A 17,832-nucleotide genomic window follows, 5' to 3' on the forward strand; every position below is an offset into this window, starting at 1 on the left:
GCAGCATTTTTAAAAAAGAAAACACAAAGGCTTTTTTTCCTCTTGGTGTTTTATTACTTGTTAATATATGACAAAACATATTTACTATGGAGCAGACAGGCAGCATTTAGCATTGCTAAACAGAAAAACACTTCCTAGTTTTGCTCTTTAATGCCCTGGTGAGTAAAAAGCTCCTTTCCCCTGTTTCTGATATGGATTAACACCCCAGCAAAGATAAATTTAGAACCTGCTAGGAGCCTGTCCGGGCTAAGGGCAAAAGAAAGGAAGGGCAGACAGAACTAGAGTTGCACTTTTCAGCTCCTTACTATCAACTTGAAAATAGAAAGGGCTGAGAAAAAAGGAAGGCCTTGGCAGTGGGGATTTATAGCTCTTCTGTTTCACCACTCATTGGCACATTGACCTCAGTAGGGTACTCAGAGGAGTCTCCTGAGGGCATCCACGGTATTGGGGTTCTGTTGAAGGAGGGTCTGTTGCTGAAATTTTGATTATAGATCAGGAGAGATTCCGGAAGCAGAGGGCAAATATCAAACTGAGGCACTTTGAAGGTCATCCGTTTGGCTGCTCTCTCGTAACCCCCGTAAGGCATGGCAGTCCTGGCATAGGGTAATACATGGCATTAGCAAACAGAGCACAGGTAAACAATGGGATTTAGAAAATAAATAATCAAAGTCATTGAGATTGTAAATTTTAAGGCTGTTTCAGTTGGCTGGCCAACAAATCCTTTCCGAGAATGTATATGTATCCATTGCCTATGTTTTAAAAAAACCTCCCTCTCTCTGCTCCTGAGCATTTCCTTCACCCTTGTTGCATTAATCTCCATCAAACCATACACCTTTCACACCTGTTTGTACCTCGTGCACATAGGAAGCAAGGGCTGTGTTATTGCAGAAATGAGTGGGATATGGGTCTGTCCTGGGTACTGATATCCCGAGGCTATGGAATTGAGCGCCAAAGTTATATAGAGAGGTTAACAGAAAATTGTTGCTGCCCTAGAATTACTTGTAAAACTTTCAGTTCTTATCAGAAGCAGCAGGAAGATCCTGATTCTTATCTGAGGTATTGTGAAGTATATAGCTTCTGATCATAAATATTTTTCGTGAACTCTTGAACTTCTAAGTGACTGCAGTAATAAACAGTGACAATCTAAATTTCCCTGGTCAAATGGGGCAAGGAAGAAAGAGAAGTAGGATTAAAGTCCTCTGATCCTGCTGCATAGGTTTTCTGTCCATAAACTGAATTAAAATCTCTAGCTCTTAATGTATCTTCTCTTTGTAGGCCTCCAAACGTTTTGTACACAGGAGTCTGTGCTGGGCAACACTATAAACTCATTTACACTGCACAAGACAGGAAAGCTCTGGCCAGGGTTATTGTGTGTTCTCATTCTAAATAAACTGAATTGAATATCCACGAAGACTTACCGGTTAAAAGACTTGTAATGAGGGAAATCAGCTTTGGGACTATATGACAGTAAGTCAATGGTGAACTGACTTTTGTCCTCAGGGCTGATACCCATTGCACGTTCCCAGGGGGAGATGTAAGTTTTAAATATGGTGGTTTTTTTACCTCCTGACTTTCCATCTGTAAACGGAGGAACGTAAAGCACACAGGTTAGATGACACTTACTCTAAATACACTGCCTGTCTGTATTCTGCTATTGAAGTTGAGCCACCAGCTTTGTTTCCAGATTCTGTAACATCTAGATCAAGTCTCAGATTTTATGGTTAGATTTCTATAAAAAAAGACTGTCATACGCCTATTCCGTCCTTATCCACAAAAGCAGGTGTACCACAGTCTAAGAGCCACTCACCCAGGAATTTGCATTAGAGCATGTATTTGAAAGCTAATTTTTCAATGGATAGTAGAATAGAAATATATTACCCCGAGAACCAGTGTCTTTACCCCATCATCCCTTTCACTACCTCAGGGGAAGCCTTATGCAAGGCAAAATGCTATCTAATTTCATAATTTACTTTTCTCTTCCCTTTCTGTTCAAAGCATACATAACCCTTACACATAAACATCATCATCATCATGGTCATCAGGTGCAACAAACAAAGCCCTGACTGGACACTCCAAAACTAGGCTCAAACTTTAAAGTGGGCTGTAACTGACTAAAAACCTTTAACCATCATGCATCAGGGTCTTGGCAACCCACAACCATCTTTACTAACGTCTTCCTCAGTCGTTTGTTCTTGAATGTTCTAAAATTACCATCTTCATTGTCTCATTATTTTTATACATTGGCATTTTCTTTGTGATTACATGAACAGACATTCATATTTTCCCCCTCCTGAGCCAGGATGTTAGAGAGAAGCCTGGCTCAAACACCTCATGATGGCTAAAAGCAGTTTGAAGATATGATGGGCTGTCTCTCCAGGGATTAAAATCCTGTCAGTGACAGAGCTGCACTTTGCTGTTAAGTCAGATACCTGATTGCCAGAAAATTTAGGTTAGCTTCTGGCTGCTCCATTAAGCAAAAGAGCTTAGACACAGGGTTTCATTCTGTGTGCCTTTTTTTTCTGTTTTTTTTTCTTCCACTTGTGTATAATACCACCTTGCTAAGTGGTTGTGTAGCACACCTTTAAGATTCACATCCTTCAGAAACCTTAAAAGTCCTGAGCAATGACTTCTGCTTAGCTTGATAACGGCAGATGGGACTTATAGGTTAATGGAATTAGACATTTAGGTGTTTTCATGGTGCTAGTAGTTTGTGCAGAAAACAGAAATCCTTATGCAGTAAGTGGCAAAGAATGAAGACTATTACTTTTATCTGAAACTTTCTTCATCACACCTTCTTTCTTTGTCTTGCTTATTTTCTTCAAACCCTGCCAAATCCTGGGCTTTCCTGGTTTCAGAGAATTGCAAACATGTACAAGAATCTCACTTTCAATAAAAAATAAAACCAACTACCCCCCTTCTTTCTGTGTAAAAGACTTAAACTAAGTAGTTTAGAAGCAAATTGATTGCTAGGGTTGAAAAATAGAAGCAGTTGGAATCCATCTCTGCAGTAAAAGCTATGGGATGATGTTAATCCTCCTTCTCCCTGCACACAAGACTTAGACTAACAATGGAGAAAAATCTCCTATAAGAAGACAAAGTCCACACAGGTTTCTTTTTCACAGGGACACCCAGAAATGTAGAAGGTGATTTTGATATAAAATGCACATTCTTCTAGAATGTAAATGAAAAACCTTGGATTTCACAAGTCACTCTTTTGGTCACTTACGGTAGCAGTTCCTGGTTCCCAAGCAAATTTGCAATCTGTTGTAAAATCCCATAGGGACTGTTAAACTAACAATTTCACCTGCTGATTTGCCTACAAGGAATTTGGTTCTAGAGGCTTTTGGACAAACCAAACAGAATAAAATTAAGCAAGGAGTAAATTCAATTAAAAATACTTTTACTCATAAAGATAATTGCTTGGTGCTGACCACATAACTTTTTGAAATATTACTGTTTCTTTTATGAAGATTATCCAAAAGGTGCTGCTTGTTTAGGTGAAAACTTTGATTTGAAATCAGGGCTGGTATACTCAGGACTGAGGTGTCACATCAGACTGCTGAGCCAAAGAGCTAATACTATCTCCAGTAGCGCTCAGAGTGAAACCCTTGAAAGGAAAGGGTTTTCCGTACATGCATACTGCTTTGTCAACTGTAGCTCAGTAAAGTTTCCCATGATTTCTTTGGTCCAGCCAAGGCAGGTATTGCTGCTTCTTGCCTATGATTGAGCAACACAGAAGCATGCAAACAAATCTATGAAGCTAAAGGCAGTTCAACTTTTCTAGACTTTGCATTGGAACTTTGTTTGGAAGAATTCAGGTTTTAGTCAAATTCATTTACTTGTTCCTAAGAGTAAGGCTGGCACAGGCTCTGATAGCTTTAGCCATTTCTTGTTCTTGCAGAGAGATACTTGCCTTTCTCAGATCCATCACTGCCTCCTCCACCACTTCCAACTGATTCCCCCGCATGCTCCCCTTCGCTGTCCCCAGGGCCTCCTTTGCTTCCAGGCCTAGGAGGAACCGCGGGATACTGATGCTTATTGGAGCCGTGCTGCCCAGCTGTCACTCCTCCTACCATCCGCCCATGGGCATAGCCATGAGCATCTTCCCCATAATGCCCTCCTGGTGGGATGAACTTCTGAAAGTGATCCTAGGGCAGGAGAAAAGAAAGTAGGAATCCCAGTTACAGGACATGGTCCATTCACGTTTGCAGGGTTGGGTCCCAGAACATGAAATCCTGAGTACCCATGATCTAACCAATTTTGTGTCTCAGTTACAAAACCAATGGCAGAACTTTGTGTGAGTTATTCTCTATATTCAGTATAGGAGCAGGTGTAGAACAGCAGCAAGAGCAATGGAAACATACATTTTAATGGACAACTCATAGTAATTTTATACCATCAGGATGAGAAGAGAAGGATCTGTGTATTGTCCCCAGCATTGATCAGTATGAAATACATGAGGAAGGGAAAGGAAATACAGCTTTTGCCAGAGTAGGTAAAGATCCAGACAGAGATACACTGGCTAACGTGTGGGAAAGCAAGCTGGTCAAGAAATAGAAGTATTTTCATGTCAGGGTTACGATAGTCCAGCAAAGTCAGGTTGATTATAGTGTGGGAGCTATGTGTTACAGGGCACCAGAACAACAGGGTACCTGTGACAACATAAAAGCCTGTATGTCTGTTTTGTGTATATATGAAGGTCTGCATGGGGATGGGTATTTACACATTGAGAAAGGCTGAAGAAGTAGCAGCCTGGGAAAACATTAAAGACTTCCTGGAGACCACAAGAGGGAAATGACAAAAAGGAAGAGTTTTGCTTGAGCAATATGTGCATTAACGAACCAAATCTAACCAGCAACCAGGCAAGAAAGCAAGCTGTATCCATCAATAAAATCAAGTTGGTCATATTGCCCAGGCTGTCCACTCTTCTCAGTCCAAGCTAGAAGGCACAATCCCTGCAGTACATGGTGAAAACGCAAACAGTCCATGCAGGATTTACAGACCCTGTGGTGCCAGCACAAGGTCCTGTCTTTGCACACAGCCATTTTAATAAATACTTGTGTGGAATAGAAACTGATATGCTTGGAAAAATGTTTTATGTATTGGTCATAAGTGACATCAAAACTTGTCTCCTATCAGATATGAAAAATAATCCACTTTGCATTACATTCCACACAGCTCTGTAATACAAGTAACCTGGGTTATAGATCACATATGGTCTTTCCTGTTAGAGTAGGGGACTGGCTATAGATGTGCAAAGATGTAACAAATGCAGCTGAAGATGAATGCATCTGTGGTTCCTCATGCTGCAATTCTGCTTGTATCAATTCATCTCAGGTAGTCAATGGGAAACGAGAGTGCCAACCTCAGGGCTGGCTCTCAAAGGATTAAGGCTTTCTCAGGGCTATTACACCTAGTACAGTTTAGCGAAAAGCAGCTTTCTAGGCTGTAAACAGGCTTCCAAGGCCAGCTGTTCGGTCAGCTAAAAATAGATGAGAAGTGAAAACCCCACAAGGCTGAAGGCAGAATTATCTAACCCTCCACTCCCTGTGTCTCCAGCAACAGTGTCCAGGGTTTCACAGCAGGTCACCAGACTGCAACCCAGGCAGGCAGCCAGCTGCAGGCTGAAGTGGCAGAGCTGGTGCCCCCAGGGCCTTTAGGGACTTTCTGTCCTTCTCCTAGCTGTAGGGAATTCCCTTTTTAGGAACAGAGGAGATAATGTTCCCCTGAATGTCAGGAAGTGCTGAGAAGGGAGAGGATTATGAGCATTAAGCTGCACAGAGGAGCGAGCAGGGCAATCTGTTCAATTATGCGTGGGAGCTGTGTAGCTGTAAAAAGGCAAACACAAAAAGGGTTTTTTTTGAGGGCTGAGGGTCAGAATGAGGTTATTTTCAAAATGTTAATATGTATGCAAGGTTAATGCTTCTCCTGATTTGCTCTGTAACTTCAAAAGAGGATTTGCATCTGTTTTCCTTCAAGTTTCACTCGTGCTGTGTGCCCTTCCTGAGAATTAAATGCTTATTTCTCTTTTCCTTTGGTTACTTACATGCGCTCTTCTGGGAAAAAAAAAGGTCTTAAAACATCAGCACAACATGAGCTGCAGTAGAAAGGCCAGGTTTGATTTTGTGCACAGCAGTCTTTGACATGACCAGGCAGGGGCGTTATTGTCATGTGGTGTTATTTTAAATTGCAGTATTATCACTAGGCAGGAGTGAAGTTTCTCTGAAACACAAGGTCTGCCTCAGGAAACCCACACCTAAATCTTATTTAGCTGCAAATAAAATTGGTTTGATTTGCCTCAGGCTAGTTCATAATTCTTCATGGACCTGGTGGGAAAACATCCTGTGTTCAGCAGACATCGCCATTCAGATAACAAAGAGCCGATTTCCATGCAATACCCCAATCTACTCACCTGCTAGAATAAAAATACAATTTTCTTTAGTTTTGGCAATCACGATAGATTGTATTAACTCAAATTAATAATTCTTTTTCTTTAACAAGAGGCAAAGACGAGTTCATCTTTTTGAAATCTTGAACCGCGGTGGGTTCAGATGAGCTCATTCCAAGAGAGCAAAGCTCAGGAATGGCAGCCTCATGCAGAAAGAAGTCTCAAAGGAGTCAAAGCAGGGTAAGTGCAGCTTGTCTCCAGTAGTTACAGCATGGTCAGAGTATTCAGAGTGAAATACACATTATACTTGAGGGGAATGCATACCTTGGGCCATTGCTACCAGGATGTGGAGCTTTTATGTATATGCATATTCACATCACAAAACCGACCTCTCAGTTAGGGTTGATTGACTCTGCTGATGGAAGTCCCAGGAGAGAAGCCCAGGAGCATCAACTAAGGAGGCTGAAAACCCTCTCCTGTTGGCTCTGGGGGCAAATCACACGGTCCCTCCATGGTAGGGTTTGCCCTGTTGGTGTGTTGCTGGAGGTAGTGGATGTTATCAGTCCCTAGACATCCCCAAATCCACTCTAACAAGAGCACAGTTGTGGCAAGTTCATGCAATGTGTAGTCTCCTGGGTTGGCTAAAGAAATTAGACTTCTGTCTTTGAAGTCCTTAGTGCTAGCAAGAGTCTGGTCCTGCAGGCTGAGTCCCTGGATGGATGAATTCTGAATTCTCTAGAGCTACTGTGCACGACTCAGGAAAAATAGATAATGAAAGATGATCCAGCTAATGGAGCTGAGATCTCCAAGTATCTCAAGGCCCTGACGTCACTGCAGGCAGTCCCCAGGAGGAGACACTGTGTGCTCCCCGTCAGCTCCTTGCTGTGCCCTAAAGAGTATGATTGAGGCCACCAAATGTGTTTCTATTTCCACCTCACTGATGAAGAGCTTCCCAAAGGTTTGATGCCTATGTGGTTACTAACACTTCTGAATTTACTGTGACTGTGTCTTCTCAGTGGCAGCCACTGAAATGCTCCTTAACGGTGGGATGGGAGATTTAAAATTCAGACACTCTGAGAGTCTCATAAACTGCCTGCTGTTTTTATCAAAGTGTGTGCCTTGGTCCTTAATTTGGAGTTGCATAGTCTAAAACCTATGAGTGACTTTAAAGAAAAGGATGAAAATAAAAGATAATCTGAGCTGTTAAAGTATCTTAAGCTTTTTTTTTTTAAACACGCTCCCCAAGAGGCACAGTTTAGTGAGTTGAACTCCTGCTTTTTATTTCCAGGCCTGCTTCTGACTTGCTGTTTAATCTTAGGCAAACTATTTTTTGCCTCTATGCCTGAATTTACCCATCTAAATAATGGATATTTTTATCTAATACTACCCAAAATTATCTGTATTTTATTTGTGTGTTTTATGTCATCTTTGCTGTATTTTCTTTGGGGATGAAAGAAATCGAGTTTCAGAACTTCAGTCCAAAGTTTTTTTCACAGTGCTCCAACAAACTGCTGTGGAAAATAAAAGGCTCTTCCTCTCTGTCATTCTGCTGTTTCCACACTAGTCACTTCTTGAGTAAGAAGGCATCAGAGTCCATGTTCACTCTTAAACAGCTTTGGGTATAGTTGAGACCCCTCGGTCTTCTGCAGCAGTACAACTCCAGCACAGCAATGCTCGTTTTGTTGGAAAAGTCACATCTCTGCTGGCTCACTCCACTGAGGTCACAACCTGAGACTCTCATATCTCAGCTTGTGGTTATCCTGTAACATTTTCAAGAGGTTTAATGTTCCCTGAACAGACTTCCTAGAAAGAACGCTTTTCCTATCATTTTCCCTTTAACCCTGCCTCCAGTGATCTTCTTGACTGGCATTCTTCTAAGTACATTAAGGGGCAAACAGAGCCCTCAGTCTATATTTAATGCTTTTGCATTAAACCAAGTAGAACATCTCTGTTCCCCCACCCTTATGCTTTTCTTCACACACTGTATGATGTCTGGCTATTTAACATCTAACACCTCTGAAGCAGGTTGTTTGTGTACTTCTGTCTGCTGTGAAGCACCGCTTTAAGCATTGTAACATAACTAATTCCATTTTCTTCCTGCCATCTCTGCTTACTCCTCTGAGTTCTTGATCAGCAGCTGAAGGAATACAGGGTAACTCCTGCCATTATCCAGAAGAACTGTAATCCAATACTTTAACCCTTTTTCACTTCGTATGCTTTGTTTCACAGCTGGTGTCTTGGCTTATCTGAAGAGACCTCTTGACCTGAAGTCCAGCAGAACTTTTTTGCCAACACATTCTGCTTGTTTTCATGCAAGCATTGCTAAGATGTGGAAACTGCATTTATTTTAACTCATGGGTGAGTCTAAGGAAGCATTGGTTGTGGGTCTGCATGTTTATTTGATTTATTACTGCTGATAATTTTCTATTCAGATATTGGTTATTTCAGCTTCCTAATGGTTTTAATTTAAGCAGAAAGAGGGAGACAAAAAAGAGACAAATCAAATCTTTCTATAATCTGTCTATTGCATGTAACCCAAATAAGGCCACAGGTTTTGATTAGCAGAAAGACTATTTTTGAGGATACTCACTGTAAGGAAAACAGCGTAACAGCTACTCCCCAAAAGCTTAACTATGGCTTTGTTTTCAGTTTTTACTTTATGATAGTAAGAAGGTGTTACACAGCGGTTCCCAAAGCAGAGATGGGACCCTGAGTGGAATTATGGCAATAATGAGTGGAGCTATGAGGCTAAGAAACATAGTTTCATGTGATCTTGATGTGTTTGAGACCAAACAAATTTAGCATTATGAAGTGGACAAAAGGTCTGTGAACTGCTGCTCTAAGTGCTGAACACTGAAGTGGGACTTAGGAGACCCAGAGGTAAGACTGAAACCCTCTCTATGGTTTTGGGCGATTTGTTGATCTACTCCATGGTTCACATCATGGTTCACTTTTATCATTAAAAGATAAATGTAGTCATTTCCTTCATGCTGTAGTTGGTCAGATGCTGCAGTAATAGAACATGTAGCAAAGTAGGATCTCATCACAGTCTTCAGTCAGCAATAAATTGCATTTTGCAGCTCCACAGTGAGGTTGATTGATAACATCCTCTGAGACAGGGAAAGAACCGCAGTTCCTGCAATGGTGGCACAGCCTGGCATGAGGAGAAGAAATCCTTCTTCTGATTTACCAGAAAGAGCTCAGGAGAGCCCAGCTTCTCCAGCACAGCATGAAACAGGGATGTCACATGAACTCTCCCTGTTTGGCAGAGTATCAGTGTGCTAAAAGTGTCAAACTCAGCCTTCCCTAAAAACATTCCCTTGGCACTGTATATTTGCAAAAGGAGAGGGTCACGGTATTGAAAACAGCTCTGCAGTAGGTAGTGCAATCCATTGTGCTCAAGTTGGGAACGGTCAGTCCTTCTGACTGTGAGTTTAGCTCCTGTTTGCCTTTAACTGGATGGTCGAGCAGCAGCAGTGATAGAGTGGCAAGTTCTGATTTTTGCATGGAGCTGTGTGATGTTCATGCCCACAAAACTTATGTTTTCTCTGCTAAAAGTAAGGAGAGTGGTCTGATTGTCCAGTGTGGTGGTTTGGGTGCAGGAGAAGGAGGAGGAGAGAAGCAGGAGGGTGGATCGATGACGTGTGACTGCTGAGATCTTCTCCCTTGTGTGGAAGGTTTATGGCTACAGCATGGGCTATTTCGGGAGCCTGTATATGGTTTGGATTTATTTTTAATAACCTTTCTCTTTGTGTGTTTTTATATTACATTACCTTGCTGTTAAACTTTTTTTTGAGGAAAGAAACAATCTGTACTCCATCTCAGTCCTTTCTTGCCCTGCTTTGCTAAATGTGTTCTGAGAATATCCTAAGACAGTTAAGAAATATATGATATAAAAGAAGAAAACACACCATCAGCTTTAAATCTCTTCATTGTCCCACAGCCTTAAAGGAACAAGGAATTCTTTGGGATGGGGAGCAAAGGACATGAAAATTAACTGGGAGGGGGAAGCAACTGGAAGTAGCAGTAGGAATTCTTTACTCTGCCATTACCTTCCTCCCACAGTTCCCTTTTGTTTAAGCCTTGAGCATCTGCCTTTAAGCAGAGCCAGGAGCAAGAAAGGAAAGGAACAGAAAGCTAATCAAACATTGCAGCCAAAAAGGCTTTTGGAGGAAAGTTATTTGGTGCTAAGTTCAGGCACTTGTCTTGATGGTTTGGAAGAGAACAGTGAGGACACAGATCTGTGGCTTTCACTTGCCCATCATCAACCAACCAGCTCTCCGAGAGGATGGCTCGGTTCTTGCAATCGCTCATCCTTTCTTCTCACTGCTGTGACGGCCAGCAAAGGTGCTAACTCCTGCTGACTGTGGTGGTGAGAACAGTTACCCACAGAGGCAGCGGATGCAGCCTGGCAGAGTCCTCATACAGAGCAGCCAGCAAACAGTAACAATTATGTTTGTCATCCTGCTAAGCTGGGCCTGAGCAAGGGCTGCAGGGCAGACTGAAGTCTTCCTGCACTGACCGGTGGAGATTTGTTATCTGTACCATCAATGTGGAGAAAAGGTATGAATCATGGAGGATTTTAAAACAGAGTGCCAGCCGATGTTTGGAGACCATGCCATTGTTCTTAGATAGCAAAGCTATGAAGAAAATCAGAATGTCTCTGATTGGACATCTTTAAGTGACACCCTCCAATTTTTGGAAGTTTGGACTTCAGCCTTTTTATTCCCTCACCTTTTTTCTCATTCCTCACTGCAGCAGATTCTGACATATACACTTGGCCCTCATATGTTTTAGGAGCTCTGAGATGGCTGAGTATGCATAAGAATAGCTTCATTTCTCTAGGATTTTCATCTCAATAGTCCAAAGTTCAACCCAGAGTTCATTCTCACATCCTTTCAAGGAGATAGCTCACTGAAGAGATGAGCTGCCACTGAAGAGATGAAGCACGAAGAGACGAAGAAACTGCCCGAAGTCTAATAACACCAGATATGCTTGCTGTATCTCTGGTCTGTCATCCCTCGTTTGTAATCTGACCTACTGTTGTAATTTTAATGACTTTTTTTTTTCAGGCATCTTTCTACATCATGCTTTCCAAATTGTAATTTTTAGAAGTGAATGACAAAGTTTTACTTATTGCTGCTTTTGAAAACATCAGAGGGCTAACAAATAGCATGTTTTTGTTTGGCAGAACATTTCCTTCAGTTTAACTTCTATTATTTTGCTCAAGTCTCCTTGGACTGGTAAACAGATGTCATAAAGGGATAAAATGACACCAAATAAATTTTTGTAGAACATCAGAAAAGGAGATGCTGGACCAAAATGCATATGAACCTGAAACATTTTCTATTTGTTTTACTGAACTGTTGACAATCATGTGAACGAGAGTTTTATTTGTAAAAGTTTAAGTGTTTTCAGAAGACTTTACACCAGGCAACTAACTGTAGAGAGAAGTTCAAAGATTAAACAACAGTACGAACTCATGAGAAAGGGGGAATAAAAGGTCTGAATTTGTATACCATATATGATGGGAAAATACTTCAGAAGAAAACAAATTTGCTTCTGGCAAATAAACTGAAGATATTGCAGTGTCAGGTTAGAGGTTTCTGTCTGAATTTTCATTGATGGAACTTCTTGTAGAAATGAGCAGATGACTCTGCCCAGCAGGAAGCGGAAATGTGTGTCACAGAATCACAGAATCGCAGAACATTAGGGATTGGAAGGGACCTCAAAAGATCATCCAGTCCAATCCCCCTGCCGGAGCAGGAACACCTCGATGAGGTTACACAGGAAGGCGTCCAGGCGGGTTTTGAATGTCTGCAGAGAAGGAGACTCCACAACCTCTCTGGGCAGCCTGGTCCAGTGCTCTGTCACCCTCACTGAGAAGAAGTTTCTTCTCAAATTTAAGTGGAACCTCCTGTGTTCCAGTTTGTGTCCGTTACCCCTTGTCTTATCATTGTTTGTCACCGAGAAGAGTCTGGCTCCATCCTCGTGACACTCACCCTTTAAATATTTATAAACATGAATGAGGTCTCCCCTCAGTCTCCTCTTCTGCAAACTAAAGAGACCCAGCTCCCTCAGCCGCTCCTCATAAGGGAGATGCTCCACTCCCTCCATCATCTTTGTAGCCCCACGCTGGACTCTCTCCAGCAGTTCCCTGTCCTTCTTGAACTGAGGGGCCCAGAACTGAACACAATATTCCAGATGCGGTCTCCCCAGGGCAGAGTAGAGGGGGAGGAGAACCTCTCTCGACCTACTAACCTAAGGGTGTCCCCCTTCTGATACACCCCAGGATGCCATTGGCCTTCTTAGCCACAAGGGCACAGTGCTGGCTCATGGTCATCCTGCTTTCCACCAGGACCCCCAGGTCCCTTTCCCCTACACTGTGTCCCAGCCTAAAAATAGAACCGCTCCTCCTGGAGCTGAAGTCAGACCTGGATGGATCATTTCCACCTTGCACAGAAGAAATAGAGTGGGCACAAAATCAAGGAGCCCTGCCCTGTGCAGCTCTGAACACTGGTGGAACACACAGTCCTCCCTCAGCACTCTACTGAATTTTCTCATGCTTCTGCATGTGTGATACCAAGTATTTGCCAAAGGAAGCTAAATTTTATTTCCTTTTGCTGAAAGGAAATAAAACTTGGGTGTTTCTTGGATGTTTATATAATTTTGGCTTTTTCCTGCACCTCTTTAGTCTGAGAGTAGTGAGACACTGGCACAGGTTGCCCAGGGAAGTTGTGGATGCCCGCTCCCTGGAAGTGTTCAAGGCCAGGTTGGACAGGGCATGAGCGACTTGGTCTGGTGGGAGGTGTCCCTGCCCATGGCAGTGGGTTGGACTGGGTGATATTTAAGGTCCCTTCCAACCCAAACCATTCTGTGATTCTATGACTCTATGATTCTTTGCCAGTAGATCCACCCTTCCCAGCCCCCAGGCTATGCACATACAGACAGAGGAGAGCTTGAGCACACTCCACTCCTGTTTCCCCTGGATGTATTGAGCAGCTTTTTAGTTTTGATCTCCAACCTACCACAGAATTGTCGGCGAAGACATCAGGATTGTTCTCATAAATGAACTTCTCCACCCTCAACTGACGTAATTTGAACATCTTGGATCCTTTGTTAGTGAGGAGAGAAAGCTCTTCTAGCATCACATCTCTGGGGATGCTGATCTTCTTCCCCAGGTTCAGCTTGGACACCTCTTGTGGCATGACTACAAAACATATGAAACAGGACACTTTAGGAAGTGCTCTGGTCCAAGTCTCCTGTCTGTTGCTTCCTAGCATCAATAGTGACTTCAAAGCAGCCACATTTTCTTCTAAATTAAGTTTTTAGGAAATAACCCATGCACCAAATGTTTGCATTGATGACACTTTGAATATAGATGGGTAGAATTTACTCTAGGTTGCAATCAAGGCAAATCTGCACAGAAAAGAGTTGCGTAAGGGTGGTGCTAGATGCATATGTCCCACATCTGAAGCACCTTGGTCAGAGCAGGAGGATTCCTTAGTAGTGCCTCAAAATGCACCACAGCCTTGCCTGGTTACTGCCCTACGTTTGCCTCCTCTCCTCTGGAAATAGATGAGTAGCAGTCAGCTCTTTGGATTGGGCTGACATTTAGTAAACAAAGACAACTCAGGTGTGCTTTGGTTTAAACATCATCCTGAAACCATGGCAAGATTCAGTGTTGTTATATCTTTTTGTTTGTTTGTTTTAAGGAGAATTTTTAAAAAGGAAAAGTAGCTGAAGTTACCTTCAAGTCTTAATACACTGGTTACTTGATAAGTCCTTTTCCATTTAAGTTGATAGTACCAATTCTCCCTCAAAGCAATGGATTCAAGCATTTTCCATGTAAAAATCTTGCAGACATGCAGTTAAAGCTTTTCATTCAGAAACAAGCACCTTTTCCTAGGCTGCCTTTTTTCTGTATTAAGCAAGGTTAAGAGCACTTATCCATGTCTGCATCTGATGTACAATGAATGAATCTCCACCCTTAAACTGGTATAAAATTGGTATAAGCCCATTCATTTTATTAGACATTCTCTGAAGAAATTATAAATTTTTTAGCAAGCCAATTTTTTGCACTCTTTCATAGCACAGGAGGAAATGCCCTTTAACTGAAAACTGGATTTTTACTTGCTTGTTTACTTGAATAAAGGATTAGGGACAAACAGAAAAATATATCCCTGTACCCTAGCAAAGAAGTTTCTACAGCCCTTTTTGAGGGCTGAAGAAAGAGACAGCACTGAATTATTAGTTTTCAAAACCTCTGAAAACCTTCCCCACGTGTCAAAAGTAAAGAGACGATAAGGATAGCACAGTTAATTAAAAGTCACTCTACCCAATACACAGGTATTCTGTAGAAAGAAAAGTGTCCCAGGTTCTGTTCTTCCTGCTGTATCACCCCCTCTAAGACACTTTGACTTTTTCAGCTAATGACTGCTGGAATCAAAGTAATTCTCTCACATGGAGGAAACCCAAATCAGAGAGAAAGGTTATAGGAGAGAGAACAACACGCAATATAATTAGGCACTGCAATGTTGATACCCGTAAAAGATCATGTTCTCTTTCCATTCACACTGGTGTGCATCCAAATTAATGCTGCAGGAGAATATGGGTTTGCAAACTGTTATCTAGGTCAACATTTGACCTGAGTGTGTGTGCAATGCATTTGTGTGCATAATAAATTAGAAAATGTGATGTGGTTGAAGCCTGAGCTTTAGTAGTATTTGTGGCTCTGCCTCCTGGTACGTTCACTGCATGTCTTGCTCTGGGAGTTCAGTCAGACAGGGTGTGAAATTTTAAAGGCTGAAATTTAGGTTGAAATCCACACAATTCTCACGTGTGCAGTTTTGCATATCTTACCTTCGTGTGTCAGCTTCCCAATGGGTTTAGTGGACTTTTTCCTTTTAAGAGGAGCAGGAGTCCCTGCAAGGGGCATTCCCACAAAGGGTTCTGTGCTTTGCTCTAAACACACAAGGAAATGGAGAATGAAACACTGGAAAGGCATTTCTTGCCTCTCTTTTAGTTGCCATCTACAGTTAAGACATACACAGCCTTCATTTCACACAGGTTCTTTTCCGTCCCCTCCACATGAAGGAGCTACTACCCCATACAGAATATCATGAGTCAGCTGTTTGAGGTTCTCTGGAGACTTAGTATTGTGACACAAAATATGGCAGCAGATCACAGCAGAAGCATTGCCAAGATGCCATATAGCATTCTCATCCAGAATCGGCATTTTAATTGCAGCACGGCAGTCTCTCAGCACCCGCATGTACCACAGTGGTACCCTGTTACATCTCGTGCTGCAGGCACAGAACAGCAGTTGGAACATTTTCTCTATCATACCGTACTATAATACCGTGCATTTATCTTTAAATGGCAATACATGTTTTTGTATAAAGATTTTGGATCTGTCCATGAGTTATTTGGGAGCATTTTGAATAATGTGCAAGTTTGGTTTGGATATTTAGACAGTCCTATTAGAATCAGAATAGGTATTCAGAAAACCACTGGACTGCAAGTTCTGGGGGAAAAAAGAAAAAGAAAAAGAATTAAATCAAACCCCTAAGCAGTTCTGTCTTTTAGGACTGTCAGTGTTTTGTTACAGAAGGGCTGGAGGAAGAAGGCACAGGCAAACTGTTTAAAGGAAAAGTTGTTCGCCCAACTTGTTTGAAGTCACTTGCACCTGTATCTCATGTATTGATCTAATTGCATATCATTTTGGAGGGGGGAGGAGGGGAAAAGGGACATTTCTTCTGATATAGTGTCCTCCATCCCTGTCCCCAGACAGGATGAGAGGTCTGTACTGCAAAGTCAGGGAAAATTAGGAGAAATCTCAGCAATTCCACTTCAGGCAGCTTCCTAGCATCCTTCTTGGGTGTTATCACACACAGTGTAAGTAGGGCAAATATCTTGCCTTCACTTCAGCACTGTCCATGCCCAAACAACAGCATAACAGGGGGACAGATCCTCACCTGATACAATACAATACAAAGAAAAATGAGCAAGGACTCACTGGCTTCAGCAATAGCAGACAATAACAAACCATTGCTTGTCCTTGTGCTTCTTCGCACTTTAGTTGCTTAAAATTTCAGAATCGAAGACATTGAGCTATGAGTTATATTTTAAAACTGCCAAGCAAACTGCTGGCTTTAGGAGTTCGTACACTGCTCCTGTTGTGATCAAGACATTTTTCTCTCCTATGTATTTTGCAGTTTCATTCCACCATTGCTCCTTTTGCAAACATGATTTTCATGTGACGAGGTGATGATAACTGCTAAAAGAAGCCGAGCCACAGCAAACCAGCTCCAATCACATTGGCAGATACTCTCTTGGATTAGTTTTTCTTTCAGATTTCCAAGGTTTGTTTTTTACTGAGATGCTGCCTATGTAGTGCATACCATAAAAGAGCCCATCCTGGTGTATTCCCAAAGCAAGCATGAGCAGGTGCAGCCATAAAGCACGCGCTGCACATTCTCCTCGAGAGACGGACATCTGCTTGGATATATAAAAGAAGAAGGCCCTGCTTGACAGGAAAGGGGCAATGGTGCCAGGAGGCAGGGAAGGTGGGAGGTTATGGCCCATCTAAGGGGATATAAGACTGGCAAAACAGAGGGAAATAATCGATATGCTCCCTGGGGTAAAGCAGAAAGGGCTGAGCCTGGTGTGAGACTGTGCTCTTTCAGCACACCGATTCCCACGGGGCAGTGAGGGCAAGTCCATCCCATTCTGCTGTCCTCCTTTACCAATCCAGTGGGACTGGGGAGTGGAAAACCTGCTGCATGCAATTGGCCTAGCGTAAGGAAAAGGGCAGCAGTCTACCACTATGGACAGGGTCCAAAACTACACTGGGACCACTGCTCTTTCAGCCACCTCACCACAAGGAGGCTGCTGGAGCCTCAGTCTCCATCCTCCCCACCATCCTGTACCTAAAGCCAGGGCCACAGTTATCATTTTCTCCCCTGAGCTGTTATCCCCTGGTTCAATTTGTCCGTCTTTTTCTGCATCAGTCTTTGCAGCAGTAATTTCTTTGGTTTTGCTGCAAACAAAACCAGTTTTTACCCTCTCCAGCACCTGCTCTGAACTATTTTGCTGCCCAGTCAACTCACCTCAGGCTTGCAGTGCCAGGTTCAGACCAGCTCACGCGCCAGCCCCAGATCTCGGCAGTGGGCTGCTTCCTCCCAGCCCCTCTCTGGGTGCTGCTGGGGAGGCTTGTCCAGCAGCCCCGCTCACCCAGGGTGCCTGGGCGCAGGCAAGCTCTGCCCAGCACAAAGTGCTGATGCGAAGTGCTGTGAATTTGACTCCTGAAGGCTGCTCGCACAGGCATCCTGCAGTTATTAATAGCCAAAGGCCCAGAGGGCAGAGTCTCAGATAGCACCACCACCAGCCCCGAGGAGAGTGGAAAGGAAAAGGTTGGTCCTTCGGCCTCCTGCAGTCTCTGC

The 17,832-nt window shown here is 42.8% G+C and overlaps 1 protein-coding gene across 2 annotated transcripts; it reads right to left on the reverse strand.

Annotated features, from left to right (window-relative positions):
- Positions 1-289: 289 nt before the first annotated feature.
- On the reverse strand, positions 290-17,664 carry MYOZ1 (myozenin 1). Of its 2 annotated transcripts, XM_010191895.1 has the most exons (6): positions 17,500-17,608; positions 15,251-15,352; positions 13,417-13,598; positions 3,914-4,148; positions 1,419-1,578; positions 290-593 (listed from the first exon to the last, which is right to left on the reverse strand). In XM_010191895.1, the coding sequence occupies exons 2-6, from the start codon at positions 15,324-15,326 to the stop codon at positions 362-364; spliced, it is 885 nt and encodes a 294-aa protein (XP_010190197.1). In that variant the 5' UTR covers positions 15,327-15,352; positions 17,500-17,608; the 3' UTR covers positions 290-361. The 2 variants fall into 2 exon arrangements, with proteins under 2 accessions (XP_010190197.1, XP_010190198.1); XM_010191896.1 differs by lacking the exon at positions 15,251-15,352 and having other exon boundaries at positions 17,500-17,664.
- Between the last annotated feature and the right edge of the window lie 168 nt (positions 17,665-17,832).

Source organism: Mesitornis unicolor, unplaced genomic scaffold, assembly GCF_000695765.1.
Source record: "Mesitornis unicolor isolate BGI_N332 unplaced genomic scaffold, ASM69576v1 scaffold17929, whole genome shotgun sequence".
NCBI lineage: Eukaryota > Metazoa > Chordata > Aves > Mesitornithiformes > Mesitornithidae > Mesitornis > Mesitornis unicolor.